Below are 26318 nucleotides of genomic sequence, written 5' to 3'. Positions count from 1 at the left end.
TTGTAAATGTAAAAGAAACAAAATACTGATATTCTTAAGGTCTCATTTCCATATAAAGCAGGTGTGTTATGAAGACTATGGAAAAGCTAATAAAATTAAATTTTCTCTTAGGCTTTGAGCATTGGTATCCTACAATTCATTTTTCTTTCAGCAGCTGTACAAGGAGGATGTTGGGCAGTCTTCTGTGAAAATGTTTTCTTAGAATATGGATAAGTACTGGGGAAAACATACAACTGAAAAATGTGCCTCTTTCACCTACGTATTTTCTTTCTAAGACTTCAGGAGATCTAAGGTAGGGGGACTAAACAGAAAGCTTCCTGTAACTTAAGTGTCCAGAATGTGAGTTTTTGTCTTTGAGCAGTTTCTCTGCTGTATACTTTGCATGTCTGTGTCTGTCTATGCCAACCAAACCCACCTTCATAGCTGTGTCAGATGCAGCAGACATAAATGTTTGTGCCTTATGACCCATACTTTTAAATTTACAAACTGACCAGTATTTACCCTAGAATAAGCCAAGTTATTTTATATATATATATATATATATATATATATATATATATATATGGTTCCCATTCAGAAGCCTGAAACATCATAAGCCTGAAAATCAAAATCCTGAAACCAAAAGCCTGAAAATTCAGAATCCTGAAAACTCAAAATCCTGAAAGCCCAAAATCCTGAAAGACCAAAATCCTGAAACTCAAAATCCTGAAAACACAAAATAGACATACTGATGTCATTGTGGCTTTGCTATTGTTAGCCCTGTGGTGTTAGGTCATGCGTTGGGGTCAGGTAAGTGTGCGGTTGGTTTTATTTTAGGGTTAGGCGGTTTAAGTGAGTTAGGGTTAGGGGCAGATTAGGCATGTATGCAATAGTGACAAATATTGGGGTTAGGCGGTTTAAGTGAGTTAGGGTTAGGCGGGTCAGGTGAGTGTGCGATAGTGACGGACCTTAGGGTTAGGGTTAGGGTCAGGGTCAGTTGGTAGATATTAGTGTCTTTATAGTGACATATTAGCATTATTTGTGTTTTCAGGATTTTGAGTTTCAGGATTTTGGTCTTTCAGGATTTTGGGCTTTCAGGATTTTGAGTTTTCAGGATTCTGAATTTTCAGGCTTTTGGTTTCAGGATTTTGATTTTCAGGCTTATGATGTTTCAGGCTTCTGAATGGGAACTATATATATATATATATATATATATATATATATATATATATATATATATATATAAATACCAATCTATACAGATGGCTAGCTAGATTGAGATAGAGATATTTAGCACTTGATAAAAATACAATTTTGAGAGAATAACACATGAGCTAGTTATGAATTCTCATACCAAAAAACTAGATGTATACAACCCCTTACCTTATCTCCTAGAGTAGCAAAACATTTACTTATTCAGTTAATTATTTAGTACACTCATCACAACCGACCCATTTCAGGCATGCCCAGGTAAATAAAATCACAGTAAAATCAAACAATACAAATGTATATATAATGTAGGACAGACAAAATATAAGCAAGATATCTCAATGAAATCAGGCAGTACAGATTAGTACATTATTACCATTAAATCAGATAATATAAATGTGTATATAACATAAGGCAGACAAACATTATAAGAACAGGCACTATGTGACTTGAGCAATGAGCATATGTAGATAAATCATTAAGAAACAAAGATATTGAATATACAGTGAGTACAACATCTACTAGCAGATAGAGTATAAGCTTTGAATATCAGGAAAACAAAACATTTAAACTTGCAAGTTAGGTATATACTATTTATTTATCCTTTGTTGACAGGTTTAGTCCCATTAGGCTATCAGCCTCTTTTCAGGGAAGACCCAAGGTGGTATTTATGCTACTAGGGGAGATTTGACAAGGGCATTAAGGCCTACATCGTCTTCTGTATAATATTGCTCATAACTCTGGAGTTATCAAGTGAGTATGTGCTAGGAATCGTATGGTGGCTGTAATAATGGCATGCAAGATGGACAGAGTGGTGGACGTAATGGAGATGAATGTCAGTAAGCAAGGCATTGTTGCTGAAGTTTTCAATGATTTGGAAGCTGTTTTGCAGCTTAATCTGTTTGCAGATTCAGGAGGGTTGTGGGAGGATGTACTTAGGGAAATGATTGAACACAGTGAATTGGAAAATGGAGGAGATGTTTCCTAGGGAGAAATAATAGAAAAAAATTTCTAGAAGAGGACTCTGAAATTATTTTAAAGGGTAAAGTTTAGCAAAAGAAGAAGACATATGCAGAAACTATGGTAAACAAAAAGAAGGAAAAGAAAAGAAGATAGTGTGAAGAGAAAATATGTGGTAAGAATACAAAGCAAAGAAAAGAAGGAAACTAAATAGGTATGAGGTTTGAGATACCATTATACTTCCCATGAATGTGAAAGTATAAAAGGTAAGATCTTTTATCCTGATAAATAAGGAGATATTTTGTGACATTATTTATGAGACTGTTTATGGCATAGAAGGCTTCCTATGTGAGTATGAAAGGAAGCAAAATGATAATCCATGGATCACGTATGTATAACTAGAGAGACAAAAAAGAAAATATCCATACAATTTCAGATAGGAGTGTAAAGAGAGACTTTGAAAGGACATTTAAAAAATACATAAAGAAATAATAGGCATTTCAAAAGTTTATGTCAATAATGGTTTATGGACTGGTGAATGGGAATGTAATGTTTTGAAAATAGAAATGGAAAAATGTACTCATAGTCTTAGTATAATAAATATTGAAGGTATAAAATATTAACTCAAAACATGTTTTTTTCTGTAAAAGAAGGATATCTGGTAAAACCTGAGACAAAAGAAATCTTACATATGCAGGGAAACAGATGGGAATTAAAATGATATAAATGTAATCAAACAGGACATTTATGGATGGACTGTAAAATTGCAATGAATGAGAAAGAGGGTGAAAAAAGAGAGAGGATAAGGAACAAAGGGAAAGGGGGTTGTAAGTAGAAACTGATGAAAACTTAGGAAAATATAAAGAAGATGTGATAGAAAAAGATTTGGAAATTTGTGATGAAGAAGGCAAAAACTGAAAAATAATAAAAAACAAAAAAAATATGTTGGGGAAAAAAGATTAAAAGATAGGAAAATAAATTTAAAGACATAAGTCTAAAACAGAAGAAGAAAGGAGATGGGTAATATGTGATAAAAATTGAAAGAGAAAGAATGTAGAAAAATAAGCTTAAAGAGAGCACAGCCTGTCATAAATTAAGAAAAAGTAAGTAATAAATTAAGAATGCTTTCAGTAAATGTGAATATTATTAAGAATATAGTGAGAAGGATAGCAGTTTTAGAATGGTATAACAAATGTAATGTATATATAATTGCTTTGGAAGATGTTCAATTTTTAACAATGAAGAAAGACCACAAACAGAGAAAATACAGTGTGGAAATTATTCTGCCCTTCATAGCAATGCAGGCAGTTTATATTATAGGTGTACAGTTTAAGCATTTTTGACCTGTTGCTCCCATCTAGTGGCATTTTATTTATAACAGATTAATGTGTTTTACAGCATTGTAGCAAGCCTCAGGAAGTGATGTAACTCAATCAGGAAGCAGCTTTCTTTCACTTCTAGCCCTCATGAAGTGCAGTCATGATCTTCTTTTCCTAGGCCCTGGCATTCACATCTCCTGTAAGTAATTTGTATGTTGTAATTCTTTTGTATTTAGAAGTGCTGTATATTGTATATATTCTGATATGTTGCTATTTGTATTGTGTTGCAGTTTTACAAGTATTAAAGTTAAGAAATCTCAGTAAAGCTACAAGAAACCCTGATTATTTCACTTATTGGATTTTCTTAAAGTATTAAGCTGTCCCTTTAGCTGTAATACGTCTTGCACAGTGCTGTGAGAATGGAACAGAAATATAATACAGAATTTGGGAAATGATCAATGCTGAGGAAATACAGAAGGCTAGTAACATTGTATGTAACATTGGTAAGAACTGGAGAACTAACTATTGTAGATTTAAGATGGGAAGAAAAAGTATAGGATTATAGCATTGAATGTTTATGTTACTTGTAAGGACAGGGAGAATTTATTTCAACAGACTCTAGATTATGTGGAGGTAAATATGAATATCATAATGACAGGAAACTTCAACTGTGACTTAAGGAATAAAAAAAAAAGAAAAAAAGGAAGGTAGAAGTTATGAAGTGTAGTAAATTGATTATATGGAATGGAAACTATTAAACATATAAAAGAAGGGTACTTAAATCTGAGACTGATTATTTTATCTTATCAGAAGGAATAAGCATAATAGAAGTAGAGGTTGTTGTAGCAGGATTTATAGATCTTTTTGGCAATATGGATAGAAGTAAATAAAAATAAAGAGCATATTAGAATATGAAAAGTTATAAAAAGAGTAAATAAAACAGAATGGAATAAAAAGGGGGAAAGTGTTATAGTTATGGAGAGATCATGTTACTATGAAGTTTTTCAAAGTTGTTATTTACAATGGCCATGGCAGGGCTAGCCACCCATCAGTGTAAACCTTGGCTCGAGATGATTTCACTTAGAGAAATGACACCCCGACCCTATGTGTAAAATGGTAAAAGGGGTTGAGGATGGATGGATATATGGATTTACAATGACAGAGCAAGGTAAGAAAGACAGAAAAGAAAAATATTGAAAGATATGTAAAATGTTTTAGTAGACTTAAGGATGACAGAGAGTGTTATGATAAAGAAAAAATGAATACATAAAAGAAACTATGAAAAAATTAAGAAATTGTTTAAATAAAGGTATTTTTACAAGGAAAAGGGAGAAAGTATCAGCATATTTAAGTAAAATACTAAAGGAAGATAGTAGCATAATAAGAGAAACAGCAAAATGGAAAAAGAGACATGGAAAAAACACAAGTGTTGATTATGAATATTGTAGTTTGTTGTGTAGAAAAAAATGTTCCAAGGAAAAAAGAAAGAATGTAAGAGAATATGGAAAGTTAAACAATTCTCAGAACAAGTAAATAATACATTTCAAAAAAGAGATTACATTATTTGAGCTGTATAAAGTGCTTGGACAGGTAAATATAGATTTGGCTGCAGGCAAGGATATGAAATGTATAAAAATCTAACAGAGTGCTAAAAATAATATCTTCAAATGTTTTGAATAAATGCTTAACAAAGGTTTTGCTTATAAGGAGATGTGTAGTGGAATATTATAATTTATATGGAAAAAAGGAGAAAAAGAAAATATAAAAAACTGAAGACCAATAGCATTAAATAATACAGATTACAAGATATTTATGGAAATAATACAGAAAAGACTAGAAAGAAAAATGGAAAATAGGAGGAAAGCTTAAATGATATAAAGGGGAAAGGGTATCAAAAATTGTTGATTGCGAGAGAAATTGTGGATGATATAAATAGAAGTCAGGATGTGAAACTCATAGTAGGAGACATCAGTAAAGCATTTGATAAAATAGAACATGATACATTATGGGAAGTAATTAACATACAAAATTTAAGCAATACAATTAGGAAAGTTTGTATGTCAGCTTATAGTACTAATAAAATAAGAGTGTTGGTAAATGGTTGGTTATGTAAAGAAATAGAGATGAGGAATAGTATAAAACAAGGATGTCCTATGAGCTGTTTGTTCTTTGCTTTAGTTATGAATGTGATAGTGAGTGAGGTGAATTTTAAAACAAAGAATGCAGGGCAGGGTATGTGATGCAGACAGGTGCAGAGATTGCAGTGCTGTTGACATATGCAGATGATATTATAATAGCTAAAAATAACATTTGTATGAGGGGAGTAAACTTATTTGTAGTTGAATGTCTAAAAGAAATAGTCATTATATTAAATTAGGATAAAAGCAAAGAACTGGGAGATGTGGTGCAAATAGGTGGTGTACAATTCATAATGAAAGATAATTCAGTGATTGGAATAACATTTGATAATAGAGAAGTAAACAGAATGCAATGTGTAAGATTGTTAAAATAATTAAGGGCATTGTTTTTATGGAAAAAATGTCAGTTTGATAAATTTGATTTTAATGGGAAAATTAACATATTTATCAAGTGTGATTATGATTACTAGAATATATGAAGAACAGTTATTGCAAATAATTCTTACATTTACATGGAGTTCTAAATTCAATCTAATAAATAGAGGAGTTTTGTACATGAATAAAGTGAAAGGAGGACTAGGGATAATAAATCCAGAGGTATTTGCAGCCTCTTTAAATGTACTTAAAGTATTGAAGTGGATAAATGAGTGAGATGAGAAATTAGAAAAACACATGTTTAATATAAATATGAAAAATTTTTGAAAATAATGAAGAAAAATAAAATAGAAAAAGAAGGCATAAATGAAGAAATAGAACATTATTAAGAAAAGATAAGAATGTAGAAGACAAAGTTCGATGAGATAGAATGAAAAATATGGTACAAAAACAAGATATAGTATTACGTTAATTCATGGGAACATCTGCCAGAAGAAATAAAACTATGAAAGTAAGAAATAAATGGATAAATAAGACAGTAGAATGCCAATATTTTATGGAGACTTGTGAAGGAGGTATCAGTGAAAGCCACTTTTAGTGCTCATTGACTTTTGTATTTTCTTCACTGTTGTGCAATCATGGATTGGTAATTATAAGTAAGGAGGGAATCTCCCTCCACACCAGGAAGCCCTCCTGAAAAAAAGCTTGTTCTGTTATTTGCTGAAAATGACTTTCAATGATATTTGTTGCATTGTGGTCCATTGGGCGAAGTCTTCAACTACTCACCGTAACAATAGCAATTTTTCTTCTGCAATCTTTATTGATCTCTCAAAAGCATTTGACATGGTCGACCATCAATTATGTTAAATATACTTAAGCCCCTCTCACTTGATACACAGGCACTACTGTGGTTCAAGTCCTGCTTAGATAACAGGCAATAAGCAGTGCTTTGGGAAAATAGTCTATCTAACCACCTTCCTGTCACCCTTGATGTACCCCAAGGTTCTATATTGGGCCCTCTTCTAGTTTCAATATTTATTAACAAGCTGAATGTAAACATCCCTCAAGCTACATGCATACAATATGCAGACGACTCCACATTAATATGCTCCACTCCTTGTCCATCTGAACTGCAGTCCCTCACCCAAAATGTCTTTGAATTAGTAAAAAAATGGTTCTTACAGTGCTGTCCACTCCTTAACCCCAAGAAGACTAAATTATTGCTCATTACTCCCACACAAAAGTCCACTCCAATTAACTTCATTATCAAATATATTAATGGCATGGCCATATCTCCTGACACTACCACCAAACTCTTAGGATTAACAATAGACAATAACCTTAACTATGATTCTCATATTAATACCACAATAAAATCAGTCAATAGAAAACTAGGCTCCCTCTATAAGATTAAACCCTTCCTTACTCCCATAGTTAGAACTACTATTGCCCACACCCACCTCATCTCAACTCTCCTCTATGCTTCTCCTATATACACTAATCTATCAAAAAGCAACTTCAACAATCTAGCAATGTCCTACAATAACATTGCCAGATTTGCAACCGGCTCCCCTTTTAGAACCCACCACTGCCTAAATCTGAAACTACTGGGTTGGCTTGAGCTGTGAAATCAAATATAATTCCACCAATTTATTATTGCCCACGAGACCCTTTATCATCCAAGCAATACACCTATACAAATGAATCTAATCGCCCCATATAAAAATCTTACAAACCTACGCTCAGCAAATAAACTACTTGTATCTATATAAAAACCCAACAATAAAGCAGGAGATTCTCTTTTCTTTAACTCTGTGGGAAAAATCTGGAACCTACTTCCTGGTGAACTCACATCTCTTTCTTCAACTACACTATTCAAAAAGAAACTCAAAATATACCTTACAACCCACTGGCTATGTCCTTGTACCAACCCAGACTAAGATTCCTCATCCTGTTATCCTCTTATTCTTATCAGTTAGCTAACTTGAGACTGTTTAAAACCCATTTTTCTCAGTTTCTATTACAAGTTAGGATGATTGTACCCAACAAGGGCCTTATGAATGTGTCATTGCCTTATAGATGTGTCGCTGCCTTTTAAATAATGTGTCCCTGCCTTGTAAATAATTACCTGTTCTTCTCTGACATATACATCCTGGATTTTGGAATGTAAAAAAAAATTGTTTTGCTTTTGTTTGTTATCTATCATGACTACTATGTTACCATGTAAACAGCTGTTTTGTCTGACAAGTGAACTGTATCTGTAGTTGCAATATTCTGTCTTTGTTTTTTTATGTGGAGCTTTTCTTCTTGGGCCTCTACTGAAAATGGACATATATCCAGTTAGACTAGCCCGGTCAACAAATGTAAAATAAATAAATAAAATAAAACTCTGTAAACAATTTCTCCCTTAAACCTGTTCCCACTACCTACATCAAATCCCTGCTCTCTAGGCTAAATCCATGCTCTGTATCTGCTGACAACATCCCATAATACTTTCTGCAGATAGAAGCTCACCATGTTGCTCTACCATTATCTGTCATAATCAATCACTGCGTCTCTGAATCTAAAGCCCCATCAATATGGAAACAATTCTACACCCTACCTATTTATAAAAGAGGTAACTCCTAGGAAATCTCCAATTTCAGACCTGTTGCTATCCTCTACCCTCCCTCTAAAGTCTTGGAGAAAGGTATACACAAACGAGTTATGCAATATCTTATACAGGAAAAACTACTCACTCCTACACAGCATGGTTTTCGACCTAAACATAGTACCACCACAGCTCTACTATCCTTCCACAACACTATTTCTTTAGTTAGCCAGAGATGATCATAAACTTATCTCTTGTCTATTCCTTGATCTCTCAAAGGCTTTTGATACTGTTTCTTCCTCTCTGCTACTAAACAAACTCTCTGACCTCAACTTCTCCCCCAAGGATCCATTCTTGGACCACTACATATTAACATCTTCACTAACCTACTCTATTCTTCCTGCCCACAGTCCTCCATAGTCCAATACATTGATGACTCTATAGTCATCCCCACTGTCAACTCTCCCTCTGAACTCTTATCCACTATCCAGTCATCCTTTAACTCAGTCGAGACATGGCTCTCCAATAATCAGCTCATTCTCAACCCTAAAAAAAAAAAAACGGTTACTCTTTCTCCCCAATGCTTTTCATGTAACTTCCTATGCATTTATAACTTTATTTGTAACACAGTACTGTTGTTGTTTCATTTTGACTTTTAAGCATTATGTATTATTGCATGTGTTCTTAAATTGGGTCTATATCATAACATTGAAGTCTTATAACTTTGAATGTTATAATATCGACACCAGTAGAGCAAAACACCAGAATACAGAACAGTCAGAATAACAAATTTTTTCCCAGGGAAACAAATTCGCTGTTCCGAAAAACATACACACAACACAAGCACACCAAAAGAAATAATTCACACACACACACACACACACACACACACACACACACACACACACACACACACACACACACACACACACACACACACACACACAGACACACACACACACACACAAGTCACAAAACCCTACACAAAACCATACATACACCACTAGCTATCCACTTACCTTAACCCAACCCTAACCCTAAGGTCCATCAGTATTGCACACTCACCTTACCCGCTCCCTAACCCTAACTCACCTACCCCACCCTAACCCTCACGTTCACACAATCCCACACTTACCTGACCCATGCCCCAACTCACCTAACCCGCACCCAATCGCACACTCACCTTTGTTCGCACACTTACCTTAACCCGGTCTGTAACCTTCACTCCACAGTTAAGGAAATAGCGAAGCTGCAGAAATGGCCCACTGAATACTTTCCCTAGGAAAGTATTTGGTGTTCTGCAGCTTTCTTATTTCCAGTGTTCACTCTACTGGGTTCGATATTATAACATTCAAAGTTGTTAGACTTCGATGTTATAATATAGACGCGTAAACTATCTTGGAACTTTAAATTTGTTTGCATTACTTGGAGCTTTTCTCCCTGGCCTCTGCTGAAAAAGGGCTTTAGTTAGTCAGACATTCCTGGTCAACAAATTTAAAAATAAATAAATAAATATCACCTGATCTTTCAGCAAGAATCAGTATCAGCATGCATTGAATTCTTATTCCATACGTTTAAGAATGTTTTAAAAAGATGAATGATGTATGAACAGATTTTTACTAGAAATTCGAAACATTTTAAAAAGCCTTCTTGTAACACGAGAAATCTCTGAAAAAGACCAGCTAAAATTTTCCCCAACTGGTATTGATTGGTATAATTTGAGTTAGCTCTCAAAGAGACAGCCAGAAGATTGCATTGCATGATCTTTAAGAAAAGACATTTTAAAGTGGGGGAGAGATGCTGAAGATTAAAACAATACTCACTAATACCTGATCTCTTAGATATCTGAAAGGCCTTCAAAGGCACAGTCAGATGTGCTGAGTGTTTCAATCTAAACTTTGACTTAATTCAGTCCCCAAAAAGTACTAAAATTGATGTTGAAGACCTCATTGAGGAGGCCAAAATTATCTCCTTCAACAAACTTTTATAGTCTACACCATATGTAGGACAGACTGGAGGAAAAAGTCTTCTGGGTTACGAACAGAAAGCCTACAAAAGATATAAGTTTTCTGACTCTTCCTCCAAGGAAATCTGCAGTTTAGGTTCCTTTGCTTTAATAAAATTATAGGGGAAAAGGACATCTGGTCCTTCACCAGATGTAAAGAAGATTCCTGTTGGATTTTAAACATAACATAAGACATGATTATGGTTCTCTAACAGATGTAGGACACCCAAAAGAAGAAACAGGAAAAGTCATCTGTGGCCGGATTAAACTTTAACGTGGCCCAGGTCAGTATATTCATGTGGCCCAGGTCAGTATATTCATGTGGCCCAGGTCAGTATATTCATGTGATCCTTGCATGGATCACTGAGGTCATGTCACCACACTGGACACTTGCATCACATGAGTGTGTAAAATAAATTTACTTCATTTATGTAAGGACAAAGGATATGAATTCAGATCAAATTTGGCATTTAAACAAAACTCTCACAACAGTGCTTCTAAATACGACTGGGTAATCAGAACTCCAAGTTTCACCCTTCAATGTGCTCCTCCCCTCAAATACTAATACAGAAACCCTTACTGATAAACTTCAAATCAACAACTCCAAATCTATCTATCTAATTTGTTCCTATCTCCCCCCTGGAAACAATATCAATACTCTTGAAAATATACTTAGTTGCCTCTCTACCCACCTACTTCAGGAAACCACTGTGCTAGGTGACTTTAATATAGACTGGGCAACCTGTAGCTCCCCTAATCCTATCAATCACATAATCTTTACAGATTCTCGCAAATAATAACCACACCTACTAGAATCCATAAACCAGGCAGCAAGGAAACCTCGCTAGACTGGATCCTTCCTTTTCAATATTTATTAATGATCTACATGCCAAAATTCCTCAAGCCACCTGCATACAATATGCAGATGACTGTACTTTAATATGTTCGGCCAAGTCCATAACCTTGCTCCAGACCCTCACCCAGACAGCATTTGACACTGTTGAAAATTGGTTCATGCAACACTGCCTCCTTCTGAACCCCAAAAAAACAAAATTATTGCTGTTTGCTCCTACTCAAAAGTCATCACAACTTCACTTCACAGTAACCTCTAACAATGGAACTAACATATCCCCTGACACTACAACTCGTCTCCTGGGAATAACAATTGACAACAACCTTAGCTATGATGACCATATTAATACTACTATAAAGTCTGTCAACAAAAAACTAGGCACCCTTTATAGAATCAAATCCTTCCTTACCCCTATAGCCAAAACCACTATTGCCCAGACCCACCTGATCTCTACCCTGTTCTATGCTTCTACAATATATACCAATCTATCTAAAAACAACCTTACCAAACTTTCAACCAGTTATAATAACATAGCCAGATTTGCCACTGGCACCCCTTTTAGAACTCACCACTGTCACAACCTCAAACAACTGGGATGGTTAGAACTGCAGAACCAACTACTGTGTCACCAACTTGTTATCACACAAAAGATCCTTTATCACCCTAACAATACCCCAATCCTCACTAATCTGATTACCCCCTACAAAAATCTTGCAACACTACGCTTAGCTAATAAGCTTCTAGTTTCCGCTATTAAATCCAACAACAAAGCTGGGGACTCACTTTTCACCAACACAATGGGAAAAACCTGGAACCAGCTTCCTAGTGAACTTTCTACCCTTGCTTACACACTACATTTTAAGAAACATCTTAAAGAATATCTTAAAACTCACTGGCTTTATCCCTGCTCTAACCCTGACTGATATCTCATTTCCCCTTCTTGCTCTCCCAATACTTCTCTACTCCACTGTTCTATGTTGCCTACCTGTAATATACTTTCCTTCTTAGTACTAAAAGAAAAATTGGGATTCTCCATAAATTTTTTATCTCTCAAATGTTGTTTGTTTGTTCTCTGTATTTGATCTTGGCTTAAACCTACTAAAGAACTCTGTACAAGTTTATCTTACCTACAATTTTAACAATGTACTGCAACTCATTTTACTATCGGTATATATTGTATGCTTTTTCACTGCCGATGCTTGGAGCGTTTCTCCCCAGGCCTCTACTGAAAATGGATATCCAGTTAGACTAGCCCAGTCAACAAACGTAAAACAAATAAATAAATAAATAAATTATTGTTTGCTGCTGTTGCAGAGCAAATGTGCTTCTGTAAAGCTCTTGTAGCCATTATTTGAATCAGTGCAGGACTCCATACTACAGCGTAAATACTATGGATGACAACACTTAGGGGGGCTCAAGCAACTACACAACTAGGATGAATGGAATAGGCAACATTTCTCAGCAACTCACTCCAGTCAAACTGTTGACTTTTATTATATGTTCTCTTGAAAGCAAGAAATAGCAGGCATTTTTCTCCTGAGAGAATGACATACGTTATCTGTACAGTTAATTTTCTGTTACACAGAACCCAACTATACTGTGAAAGAAACATAAAATATGCACTTACCATAACAATGGATCCATTTCATCAGTAGTCCATTCAGGTTTCCTGGAAATACAGTCAGCTTATGGATCTATACACTAACTTTAGCTAGTGAAACAAACCTTAAGCTCCTACAAGTTCCCACAATTCATCAGTCTCTAATTCTTCCTCATATCTCATTTGCTGGTTTCTGAAATAGTATGTGATCCCAAATGCACAGCTAAGTGACCATCAAATCATATGGATGGAGTGAAATAGGTTCCTCATTTATGCCTGCTGTTTCCAAGACCTCATCCTTTCATTCACCACCAAAAGCTGATTAACATAAGTGAATAAATTGCCATTTCTGAAGGGGTGGCCAAAGAGGAAGAGAAACTGAGTAAACTTCTCTTCTTGTGCTGGGTTGGGATAGACTTGTATAGCTGTTTCTCTGTAATCCATGCTGACTGGGGAAGAGTGCATTGGTAATCAATAAGGCAGCTCACTAAATACCTGAGATCAACCAGAAAGAAGGATTCATTTTCCCTTCAGAACAATGTGGAAAAAGAACTGTTTAATCATGAAGAAGGACATATAGCACATTAAGTGAGGAAAAAAATATTGGGTATTGTGGGCCAATACCATGTGCATCAACAGTAGTTTCAACACCTAAATCAAAGGAGTCTGAAGAAGTTAGAAGAGGGGTAGACAGGGGAATGATAACTAGCAATTTCCAGAGAAAAACACCTGAATCAGCTCTTTATGACATAATCTTTGGTATGAGCAGCACTAACCCACTATTGACAACATAGTCCCAAGTGTTCACCAAGTTGTATTTAAGGTCATAATGCCATCAAGTAGGACTTCACAATGATAGGAGGAACATCACCATGTTTATCACTCATTTAGAATTTAGAAGAAACAGTAATTTCATTGTTGTAAAGCTTTCTTTACAAATATTTATAAATACCTTAAACAAGTTCAAGAGGAGATGCCTAATGTAGGGAACTTTACTGATAGCCTGATTATGTTTGGCAGGATAAAAAAAGAAACTGATACCACTCTGAGAACAATCTCAATGGATAACAGAAAATGGTCGAACATTAAGCGAAGAAACTTTGATTTTTTTTTTTCACAAGACAATCTCTCCAAGTCCAAACAATAGTAAATAAATTAAAAATGCAATACCACCCAAATACTACAACATTCAGAGGTCTTTTAGGTACTTTAAGTTATAACATTGTGCAAGGGTCAGTTTTGTATCATAATTCAGCCACTAATATACCTCACAGAAAAGGCACACCATGTTTGGACGGAAACAAATAACAATGTAGTGCAATATCTAAAACACAGATTCAAACTAACCCATTCACTCCAACACAAACCAATTGTTGATACCAGTCATGTGAGATTAGGAGCTGTAAAAGAAACATGCTGGACCCACAGCCCTCAGGATATGCAATACATTCAATTTCATTGAAAAAGTTGTTGAAAAGGTTAAGCACTTTCATCCCTCTAAATGTCACAACTTCATCAGAACAATATAAACCAACAACTCTTATTTAAAACTTTGAATTATAATCACATGATCACCTCATCCTATCAAGTCATCAAAATCATGGGCCTATCTAAATCGACAGAAGGAAGAATAATTGCATTATATTAATTTATTGTATATAATCAATGATGAAATTCCACATGACTAGTACAGTAAATTGACAGTTTTGCAAGGACAGTACACTTTCAAACAAGTGTGAATGCATACGTGAAAAAATGAGGTTCTTCAACACATGAGAAACCACATTTATCCCAAGGTAAATCACCTCAGAGCTGATTATATTAATCAGTAGGGGGCAGGGAGCACAACCTTCACAGGTAGAAAGGCTTTAAACCAACATAAATAATCATACTTTGATCAGCTCCCTACCTTTGTAAATAAAACAAAAATAAAATGCTAAATATACAACTAGAAAAGGTGAAACCAAAAAAAAAACAACCAAAAAAACACTGGTCATTGATAAAAATATTTAATAATGTTAGCGCCTCAGCAAAAGCCTTCTAGAGATAAAAAACTTCATATAAACCAACACATTATATTAAAGCCCCCAATTAATTAATTAACCACACATTAAATCAACAGCCAATAAAAGGCAGAAGAAAAATACACTTCATTTAAAGTAACGCTTTCCAATTACACTCTAAATTCAGTCCTAAAGGAGGCACAGTACCAAATTTTAATATGTGAATGGTTTCCTTGTAATGCAGCTTCTTTTTTAGATCAAAACTATCACAGCTTACAAATGTTTCCAAAACAGTACTTTTTAAACAGCTGAAATCCACACACCCCCCCCCCATGACAAGACATACAATGAGCTGCTACAGGACTTTCAACTTTCTTACACTTTATATCTCTAATGTGTTCCTGCAGTCTAATCCTAAACGCATGCTTGGTTTCTCCAATATAAAAAAGACTGCAGGAAAATCTAAGTGCATAAATAACCCCTTAATTAAAACACGTGAAAGATTGTCTAGGCACATATTCAACACCATTTGTCTGACTAAAGAATGGAACTATATATTTGCAAACAGAACAATTGCCACAAACAGACATACCCATGCATACAGATTGCACATAAATGTCTTCCTCAGAGACTATGAAAGAGCTATGGACTAGCATGTCTTTTATACTCCAACCCCTTCTAAGTGATAACACAGGATGTAGGGGTAAAATATTATTCAGAATTTTATCTTTCAACAAGTAATTCCGATAATATTTAACAATCTCATAGATTTCATTAGATAAACCATTATAGGTAATAACAAAATATATCTTAATATCTATTTCATGGGCATTATTCACAATTTGCTTCCCTATTCTATCATTGTTCTCACATTTTTCTTCATTACTTAAACATTGTTTTACCCCAAACAAACGATCCAAAGCTCATTATAAAATATATGAATCATAGCCCCTATGCAAAAAGAAGGAACAAGTGTGAATCAATTCCTTGATCAATACATCTTCTTTGTTACAAAGCCTAGCTATTCTTAAAAATTCACCATAGGGTAAAGAGTTTAACAAATGAGAAGGATGGCAGCTTTTACCATCCAATACATGATTGATATCTGAAATTTTTCTATGTCCTCTAGTTAAAATGCCATCTCCAATTACCCCTTCCAGCTCCATATCCAAAAACACCACATTTGAACCTGTCATAAATGCATCAAAACTAATACCAAATCCATTTTTCTGTAAATCATCTACAAAATCTTTCACCAACATATGTCCATCTGCACACGAAAAAATTAAATCGTCAATAAATCTAAAATATTTGACTACAAATTTCATAAAAAAATATAATCTGTGTAAATGTCTAACTTCAAACAACCCCATAAAGAGATTGGCATACATAGGAGCAAACCATGCTCCCATCGCTGTCCCTTTAAGCTGATGAAATAGATCTCCATTAAACTCAAAAAAATGTATTTGTCAAGCTAAAGTGTAATAATTCAATAATGTAATTAACTAATGTGCTATCTCCCAGAAAATGATGTACTGCCTGTATACCTAATGTATGACTAATATTTGTATATAGGCTCTTAACATCCATGGCAAGCCAATAATTCTTTGTATTCCATTCAAATGACTGAATTTTTTCTAAAAAATCAAAAGAATCATGAATATAATATTCTAATTTCATGACAGGTTTCAACAAGTATTTGTGAAGTACTAAAACCTCATTATGTAGAAAATAATTAGTTGCAGCCACTATAGGGTGACCTGGAGGGGTATTTAAGTTCTTATGTATTTTTGGGAGGCAATAAAATTTAGCCATAGAGCAACCCTGTGTAATAAATTTCTTTTCAATATCTTCCTTAGGAAAAAAAAAAAAATATATATATATATATATATATATATATATATACACACGTATATATCTGTGCACACACACACACACACACACACACACACACACACACACACACACACACACACACACACACACTTATAAATAAATATAGATATATGTGGACAGATGGATATTTTGTATCCAATGAGGTACTCAATAATATTTTACAAAGGTACTTTTCTGTGTTGTTTGTAGAGCTTTATTTGCTCTCAGAGGCTATAATAAATTATGTAAGGATGATTCTCATTCTAGGCAGATTTCTTAAATATCACTTACTGACATCAGCTATTGGATGCCCTCTAACAATATGTCACACCACACTTCTTCAATAACCATCTGAAAAATATGAGTTCCATACCAAACCCCACCACAGTGCGTCAGCGTAGGTGTCAAACATTTTGTTATCTTCTTTTTCAGCCAGGTAAACGAGGAAGGAGGCAAGAATAAGGCAGAGGAAGCCAATGTACCAGGCAGTGATCAGCTCCTAAAACAGGAAGAGGAAAAGAAAGAGGTAAGACTCACAGTCAGCAACTTTAGTCTGCATGACAACTGCTTAATTACGATAGCTAGCACAATCATAGGAATAATCAGACGCTGTGGAAGTGACAAAACCATGCTGTCACTGCTGGGTTACAAGTCATTCATATTGTTCTGCAAAAAAAATATACAAGAAGAAAGTAACAAGTCGGAGTGGTCTCCTTGAAAAACTGGTCCATCATGCATCTGACATCTAATCCTTTACAAGCCCTATATGAGAGAGCGAGAGAGAGAGAGAGATGGACAGAAAGAGAGACCAGATACTCACCTCTATGGGGGAGAGGGGCATATATCCATATCCTGGAAGTACTGTAATATGAGAGAGACCCATAACAGGTACACTCACTTGGCTGAGGAATATACAACCTATAGCAAGCACTGTTACCAGGCAAAGAAGAGCACAGACCACAGAATGACTGTACCCTACAACTACCAGAGCAACCTATGTAGATCCTTGGGCCCTCACTCAATGTTATGGCTAAAGAGAGCTGTATATGATAAAGAAATTCTATGGCACATAATGAAAATGTTACATTTAAACATAATGTGAAGCACAATGTGCCTTCAGAATTAAAAATTTAATTTGAACAAGCAGTCTAAGCTATACAGCTATATTTAAATGAACTGCTCCCAAAAATGCACTGCAGACATGGCTGCTGCTTTTGATCAAAGACAACAGATTGCAATGGTTTGGGCACATATGCAGAAAAGCAGAAGACACTCTGATGAAGAAGATTTGGAATAGACAGGAAATACGTAAGAGGAAATGAGGATATCCAGCAAAGAGGTGGATGGAACGTGTGAAAGAAGACCTGTGACAGTCAGGCATGAGTGTTGAAGAAGGTAGGAGTGTGGCATTTAATCAAGAGATGTGGTGACAGTTAACACAATACCCCGACCCCATGTAGAAAAATGGTAAAAAGGTGGCTGATGATGGTGATGATGAATTAATAGCAAGAACTGGCTGATAAGTGATGTCTAGTCCTCTAATACAGATGATCCAGAATTCTTTGAGATCTTGTATTGTAGAGGTACAGCAAATATGACAATTTGAATGAAGAATCTCAATCTGTAGTAAATTAAAAGCTAGATATGCTATTTAATAAACAAGAAAGTCACAAGTAGGGACAAATAAGTCAGGAAAGAATGGATGAGCTGAAAGGGGTAGGTCAATATCTGGTGTTATTTTCATGAACAAGCAAGTAAGGATTACCTTCTCAAGAGACTGCATTAGCCAGGGGAGTCAATTAGATCTTATCTTGATCCCAAAGTCTGTAATAAAAGGATGAAATAAGCAGAGATCAAAGAAAGGGTAATTTGTGACAAGGTGATAGTGATAGGGGTAATAAAAGGATAATTTGTGACAAGGTGATAGTGATAGGGGTAATAAAAGGATAATTTGTGACAATGTGATAGTGATAGGGGTAATAAAAGGATAATTTGTGACAAGGTGATAGTGATAGGGGTAATAAAAGGATAATTTGTGACAAGGTGATAGTGATAAGGGTAATAAAAGGATAATTTGTGACAAGGTGATAGTGATAAGGGTAATAAAAGGATAATTTGTGACAATGTGATAGTGATAGGGGTAATAAAAGGGTAATTTGTGACAATGTGATAGTGATAGGGGTAATAAAAGGATCATTTGTGACAAGGTGATAGTGATAGGGGTAATAAAAGGATAATTTGTGACAATGTGATAGTGATAGGGGTAATAAAAGGATAATTTGTGACAAGGTGATAGTGATAGGGGTAATAAAAGGATAATTTGTGACAAGGTGATAGTGATAAGGGTAATAAAAGGATAATTTGTGACAATGTGATAGCGATAGGGGTAATAAAAGGATAATTTGTGACAAGGTGATAGTGATAGGGGTAATAAAAGGATAATTTGTGACAATGTGATAGTGATAGGGGTAATAAAAGGATAATTTGTGACAATGTGATAGTGATAGGGGTAATAAAAGGATAATTTGTGACAATGTGATAGTGATAGAGGTAATAAAAGGATAATTTGTGACAATGTGATAGTGATAGGGGTAATAAAAGGATAATTTGTGACAAGGTGATAGTGATAGGGGTAATAAAAGGATAATTTGTGACAAGGTGATAGTGATAGGGGTAATAAAAGGATAATTTGTGACAATGTGATAGTGATAGGGGTAATAAAAGGGGTTAAACGGTGAAAGCAGTCTCACTACATTGTGGAGAAATGAAGATGAGCAGCAGGAATTAAAACATCTAATAGAGGATGCTATCAACAAGAAACTAATCTCCAGAAAGAATTTAGGATTCATCTGGAGGGAAAGATGCAAGGCTGTAATTAGATGTAGACTGATGGAGTGGAAGTCAGAAAGAGAAAGGAAAGTATGACTGTTCTAGGCTTCTAGGCAAAAAGGACAGAAAACTAGAGCAGGTGCAGTAGAAGAACAGCAATATTACGAAAAATCAAGAGAAATTAAAATAACTGGATGGGGGTTGTAAGCTGAAATGAATTTTCTGGTTATGTTTCAGATGGATGGAGAACAAATAAGGAATGGGGACTACTGGTGATTAAAAAAAAGAAGGAGACTCCAAACATGCGTCATGGGCTTTTAAAAAAAAGAGCTAAAGGAAGGGGGCCCCAAGCATGTGGCATGGGCTTTTAACCAAAAGAACTAAAGGAAGGGGACCCCAAGTAAGTGGCACAGGCTTTTAACCAAATTAATTAAAGAAGGGGATCCCAAGCATGTGGCATGGGCTTTTAACCAAATGAACTAAAGGAAGGGGGCCCCAAGCATGTGGCATGGGCTTTCAACCAAAGGAACTAAATAAAGAAAGGAGGTAGAGCAGGTAAGGAATTTAAAGAAGAAGATGCATTCTAGAGATAAAAATATAACAGAGGCCTTTATTATATTGTATTATTATTGTATTATATCCAGCTATATAAAGGTGAGGGAAATTGAGAAGGATCCAGATGGATATATCAAGCACTAAAGAAAATAATTTATAAGGAAAGGACAGGGAATAAATTGTTCAGGATCATTCAAGCAAAAGAAGTAAAAAAAGTCATTGCATCACTAAAATGTAATGAAACAGCAGGGGTAGGTGGTTTTCCAGAAGAACTTTATAAGTGGAAAGGGAAGGTGGTTCAACATACCCTAACTAGTATATTCAACAAACTGTTGATAGAAGAAAGGGGATATGAACAAGCTAACTAGGTTACAATAGTCTTAATTTCAAAGACAGAAAACAATATCCGTGGCATTACTGTTAAATATCACTTATAAATTTAGATTTGAAAATCATAGCAAAAACCATAGCCAAAACTTTAGAAAAGTTACTGCCAGCTTTGATTAAGCAAGGACAGAACAGTCTTGTGCCAGGTAGGATAATAACAATGACACAGTGGAACTTAGTAGTATTTATAGAAGACTAGAAAGACCAAAGCCCAGAAGTACGGAGTAGGAAGACCAAACCCAAGAAGTAGGGAGTAGAAAGACCAAAGCACAGAAGTAGGGAGTAGGAAGACCAAAGCCCAGAAGTAGGGAGTAAGAAGACTAAATCCAAGAAGTAGGAAGTAGAAAGACCAAAGCCCAGAAGTAAGGAGTAGAAAGACCAAACCCACAAAGTAGGGAGTAGAAAGACCAAAGTCCCGAAGTAAGGAGTAGAAAGACCAAACCCAAGAAGTAGGGAGTAGAAAGACCAAAGCCCAGAAGTAAGGAGTAGAAAGACCAAACCCAAGAAGTAGGAAATAGGAAGACCAAACCCAAGAAGTAGGGAGTAGGAAGTACAAACCCAAGAAGTAGGGAGTAGAAAGACCAAAGCCCAGAAGTAGGAAGTAGGAAGACCAAAACCCAGAAGTAGGGAGTAGAAAGACCAAACCCCAGAAGCAGGGAGTAGGAAGACCAAACCCAAGAAGTAGGGAGTAGAAAGACCAAAGCCCAGAAGTATTAAGTAGGTAGACCAAAGCCCAGAAGAAGGGAGTAGAAAGACCAAACCCAAGAAGTAGGGAGTAGGAAGACCAAACCCAAGAAGAAGGGAGTAGGAAGACCAAACCCAAGAAGTAGGGAGTAGAAAGAACAAAGCCCAGAAGTAGGGAGTAGGAAGACCAAAGCCCAGAAGTAAGGAGTAGAAAGACCAAACCCCAGAAGTAGGGAGTAGAAAGACCAAAGCCCAGAAGTAGGGAGTAGAAAGACCAAAGCCCTGAAGTAGGGAGTAGGAAGACCAAACCCAAGACGTAGGGATTAGAAACATCAAAGCCCAGAACTAGGGAGTAAGAAGACCAAAGCCCAGAAGAAGGGAGTAGGAAGACCAAACCCAAGAAGTAGGGAGTAGAAAGACCAAAGCTCAGAAGTAGGGAGTAGGAAGACCAAAGCCCTGAAGTAGGGAGTAGAAAGACCAAAGACCAAACCCAAGAAGTAGGGAGTAGAAAGACAAAAGCACAGAAGTAGGGAGTAAAAAGACCAAACCCAAGAAGTAAGGAGTAGAGAGACCAAAGCCCAGAAGTAGGGAGTAGGAAAACCATAGCCCAGAAGTAAGGAGTAGAAAGACCAAAGCCCAGAAGTAGGGAGTAGAAAGACCAAACCCATGAAGTAGGGAGTAGAAAGACCAAAGCCCAGAAGTAGGGAGTAGAAACACCAAACCCGAGAAGTAGGGAGTAGAAAGACCAAACCCCATAAGTAAGAAGTAGACAGATCAAAGCCTAGAAGTAGGGAGTAGGAAGATCAAACCCCAGAAGTAGTGAGTAGAAAGACCAAACCCCAGAAGTAGGGAGTAGAAAGATCAAACCCTGTAAGTAAGGAGTAGAAAGTCCAAACACCAAAAGTAGGGAGTAGAAAGACCAAACACCTGAAGTATGGAGTAGAAAGACCAAGCCCCAGAAGTAGGGAGTAGAAAGACCAGACCCCAAAAGAAGGCAGTAGAAAGACCAAATCCCAGAAATAGTGAGTAGAAAGACCAACCCCCAGAAGTAGGCAATAGAAAGACTGAATCCCAGAAGTAGGGCATAGAAAGACCAAACCCCAGAACAAACCCCAGACGTAAGGAGTAGAAAGACCAACACCAGAAGTAGGGAATAGAAAGACCAAACCCCAGTAGTAAGGAGTAGAAAGACCAAACCCCAAAAGTAGGGAGTAGAAAGACCAAACACCTGAAGTAGGCACTATTGCATATTAAAAATGTTCCTGACACTATTAAATGAGTTTTTTTATCTGAGGTGCTAAAAGTCAGAAACTCAGGTGAAAATATTAATAATCTAGTGAGAAGATCGTACACCATTTTGTGTTTAGAGTTTTTGTCAGGGGAGGATTCAACTGAGATGCATATCTAAATGCACAAGACAGGTATGTTCACGGTCACCAATGCTGTTTTCATTAATACAGGATAATCAGGCACACAGAGACAGAGACTGCCTTGAAGAGAAGCAGAGAGGTAAGGGAGTGAGAAATTCTTTTTATATATTTGTGCTCAATGTCTAATGATGAGTAAAATATCTGATGAGGTATTGCAGAGAGTGCTACACATTTTTCAGGAATTTTGGTTAAAATTAGGGTTACAGTGCAAGACAGGAAATCTGTCCTGGTAAGATTTAGTAATTCTAATACAGGAAAGTCACCAGTTGGAATCCTGGGGGGGGGGGTCTAATACAGGAAAGTCACCAGTTGGAATCCTGGAGAGGGACCCCCCCCTTCTTATTTTGGATTAAACATTGTCAGTTCTTAGGAAAAACATGCTTCATGAACCTGGAAATGATGGAACAGAAAATGAATAAAGAACTAATTAAGAAAGTGGAATGTTTGATATATTTTTTTCAAGGAAGATAAAAATCTATAAAAGTAATGACCATTGCACACATTTTATATGTGGTAAGTAAATTTCCAGTAGTGGCACAGCACCCCACAATACTTAATATACAATAATTAATTGACACTACTTTAATAAAGACTAAAGGCAGGAGATTCTCCATGATTAAAGTCAAACTGCCCTCCACATATATGTGTCAGGGCCTACCAAATATACATGGTTATGCTCACACCTCCCAACTAGACTAACAAATACAGATGTGGAAACTGGGAACCCACATAGAAAAGTGGGAAGACTAAGAAGTTTTAAAAATATGGGAATGATACTGGAGTAAAGGCCCAGTGACTGACATATGGAACCACAAGAATTGTCAGAAGTATCCATGCAAAAGGGAGACTGAATTGAGGAAAACAAGGGATATGAGGATGGGATCACCAGTTCATTAAGATCAAGGAGGAGGAGGCGAAATAGATATAAACCCTTCAGAGACCACTGGGTAGAGTACAGAGTGAATTATTCAGACTGATAAGTGTATGAATAGTTGAAGGACATAGGTAAGGAACTTTTAAAGGAAGAACCCAGGATGAATGGGTTTATATAATGGGAGAAATCGACCAATGTCAATAAAGGGAGAATAAGTACTATCTCTGCAGATTTGAAGGAAGCATAAGCAAAAGCAATACAAGATGTGATCCGTAGTCAATGGAGGGATAGAGAGAGAGGATGAAGATCACTGACCAAGACTGGGACAAAGTAAAGTATGGTATAAAAAGTTTAAAGAGACAGTCAAGATTTAAATGCCAGAAAATCAGATTTTATTGAATTGATCATTTACGAGCTGATACCCTACTCCCCAAAGGCTATATAATGATGGTTAGAAAAGGATCGGTATATGTTGGAGATGCACTACTGACAAAGCAGGGAATGAGCACATGGACCAGGAATGCAAACCAGTTCATGAGACATGGTAATACTGCGTCACAGTATCAGAAAAGGAACTAAGTGTGCGGTTCCCAGGCAATGAGAATTCTGGGTATTTGATATCCATCTTGAAGTTAGTAGTAGGAAGAAAGAAAGAGTCTATGAAGTAAAGTGGGTTTTTAGCCAGCATCAATAAATTATGATTGGCTAGGGACTGAAAAACCTTCCAGAATGCGAAGGAAAGCATAATAAGAGGCCTTTTCTCCAGTCAAATAGGTAGAATATATTCATAGGTAAGTAGAAGGGCAGCTGCCCTTGTGGACAATTTCAATCCTAGTCAGTTTCCTTTAGTGAGAATCAATCTCTGTACTTCTTGTCTGTGAGGTAAATACCTTAACCATTATACCAATTCCCAACCCATTTCTTTTAAGAACATGAATTTACATAAGAAGGTCACTAAGGAATGGAAGAACGTTTTCGTGTGGCTAACAATAATGCTACTAATAATAAGAGAGTACTAGAATGTCTAGAAATGCTTAGCAGAAAATGTACTGGTTTGAAAAGAAAGCAAATACAAAAGGAAAGCGATATTATAATGATAAAAAAGGTAAATAAATTAATATGTGCTGAGGAAAGATTACATATGCAAAATATCTCTCCTGTATCTTTTGCTGCCCTTTGGATTCAGACGTGTTTTTTAGTGTCCTCATAAAAGTTGCTCCCTCCAAATTTGTTCCACTACAAATAAAAAGATAAGCAAGTGCATACAGTAGCTTCCTAACAAGAAACATTTTTCCAAAGTACAGATATCCGAGTCTTAACAGAAGGAAAATAGAACACATATTTTGTTAATTTTGAACAATTTTTAGTAAACATGCCGCCCAGGATACATTTGTTCTGCTTCACATCTGATAAATGCCACAAAGCAGTGAAATACTTTTATATGTGGACCACTGGTATACTTTTTCGGACGTGGTACATTTTCATGAAACCTATTTAACTGATGGTGCATTCCAGTAAATTTCACAAATTTGAAATGACAGTGGCCCTCTGTGATACTTTTTTGCTTTAAATTTATTCACATGCATTTACTAAAATCAAACTAATTATATTTTATGTTTTCATTTGCTAATTTACAACCACCTAATTTATAAACAATCAAAAGGCATTTAGGATTAAAGAAAGCAGTTAATTTGTGATGAATAATGACACATTCAATCAGGCAGGAAATGCATATGGTAACATCGGGTAAAAAAAGTAAAATCAAATAAAATATTTTATATTAGTTTTTTAAGTTTTCAAATAAGCTCTCTTTGAACATTCTGTATCCTCTGCTCTAACTAAAATATTTTAATGCATTCAAGAACCTGATGATGCAATAACTAGCACTGAGGACAGGCTTAAAGCTCATAGTTTGTTATCACCAATCTGCTCAAATATTACTTCCACTTTAAAAGATATGTGCCCATATGTTAAGGACAATTATATTGGACAACTTTGTTTTACACACAGACACATGCACACGCGTGTGTGTACACACACATACACACACACACTCGCACACATATAAATATAAACAGATATATACATGCACATAAATATTAAACACATATATAAAATATCATTACACTATTTCATTGTAAGATGCGCACTTGTGCGCACACAGACACACACACACACACACACACACACACATGCACACACACACACACACACAAACATACATGCAAGACAACATGAGAACAGTGACAGCATTTCATTAGTTATGTCTATTTAATCTCATTTTCTATTTAAGAATCCAAACATTGTCAGAAATATTTCAGTTACCAGAGAAGAAAACATTGGAATTATGACTCTGCTTGTTGAGTAACCTTCTGAATTTAAATTAAACTCAGAATAATATAGTTCAATATTACTTTCTCTGCAATAAATACATGAAGTAATCCTAAATAACAGCTAAAAGTTCCACATAGAACCTGAATTGTAAATTTTATGAAGTGAAATACAAGCCCATTAATCCAGCAAAATGTCTTTCCTGTATAAATGAATAAAAACAATGAGAGATTTCTTTAATACACTTATTAAATTGTACAGCTGCATTGAGAATTTTTTTATGAAACACAAATGACATGCAACTCAGACTTAATATTCAATA

General features: G+C 35.6%; 1 protein-coding gene across 2 annotated transcripts in view; it reads right to left on the bottom strand.

Annotated features, from left to right (window-relative positions):
• KCNQ2 (potassium voltage-gated channel subfamily Q member 2) overlaps positions 1 to 26318 on the bottom strand; it is a 942433-nt gene that overhangs the window by 263178 nt on the left and 652937 nt on the right. For both annotated transcript variants that reach the window (XM_044090450.1, XM_044090449.1), the window contains exon 5: positions 17280 to 17405. In XM_044090450.1, the coding sequence (XP_043946385.1) occupies positions 17280 to 17405 (126 nt within the window). The remainder of the gene's footprint in view (positions 1 to 17279; positions 17406 to 26318) is intronic.

This window comes from Protopterus annectens, chromosome 12.part0, assembly GCF_019279795.1.
Source record: "Protopterus annectens isolate FY-2018-M chromosome 12.part0, PAN1.0, whole genome shotgun sequence".
Taxonomy (NCBI): domain Eukaryota; kingdom Metazoa; phylum Chordata; order Ceratodontiformes; family Protopteridae; genus Protopterus; species Protopterus annectens.
The sequence above is the reverse complement of the archived record's forward strand: the minus strand, read 5'-3'. Positions and strand labels throughout refer to the sequence as shown.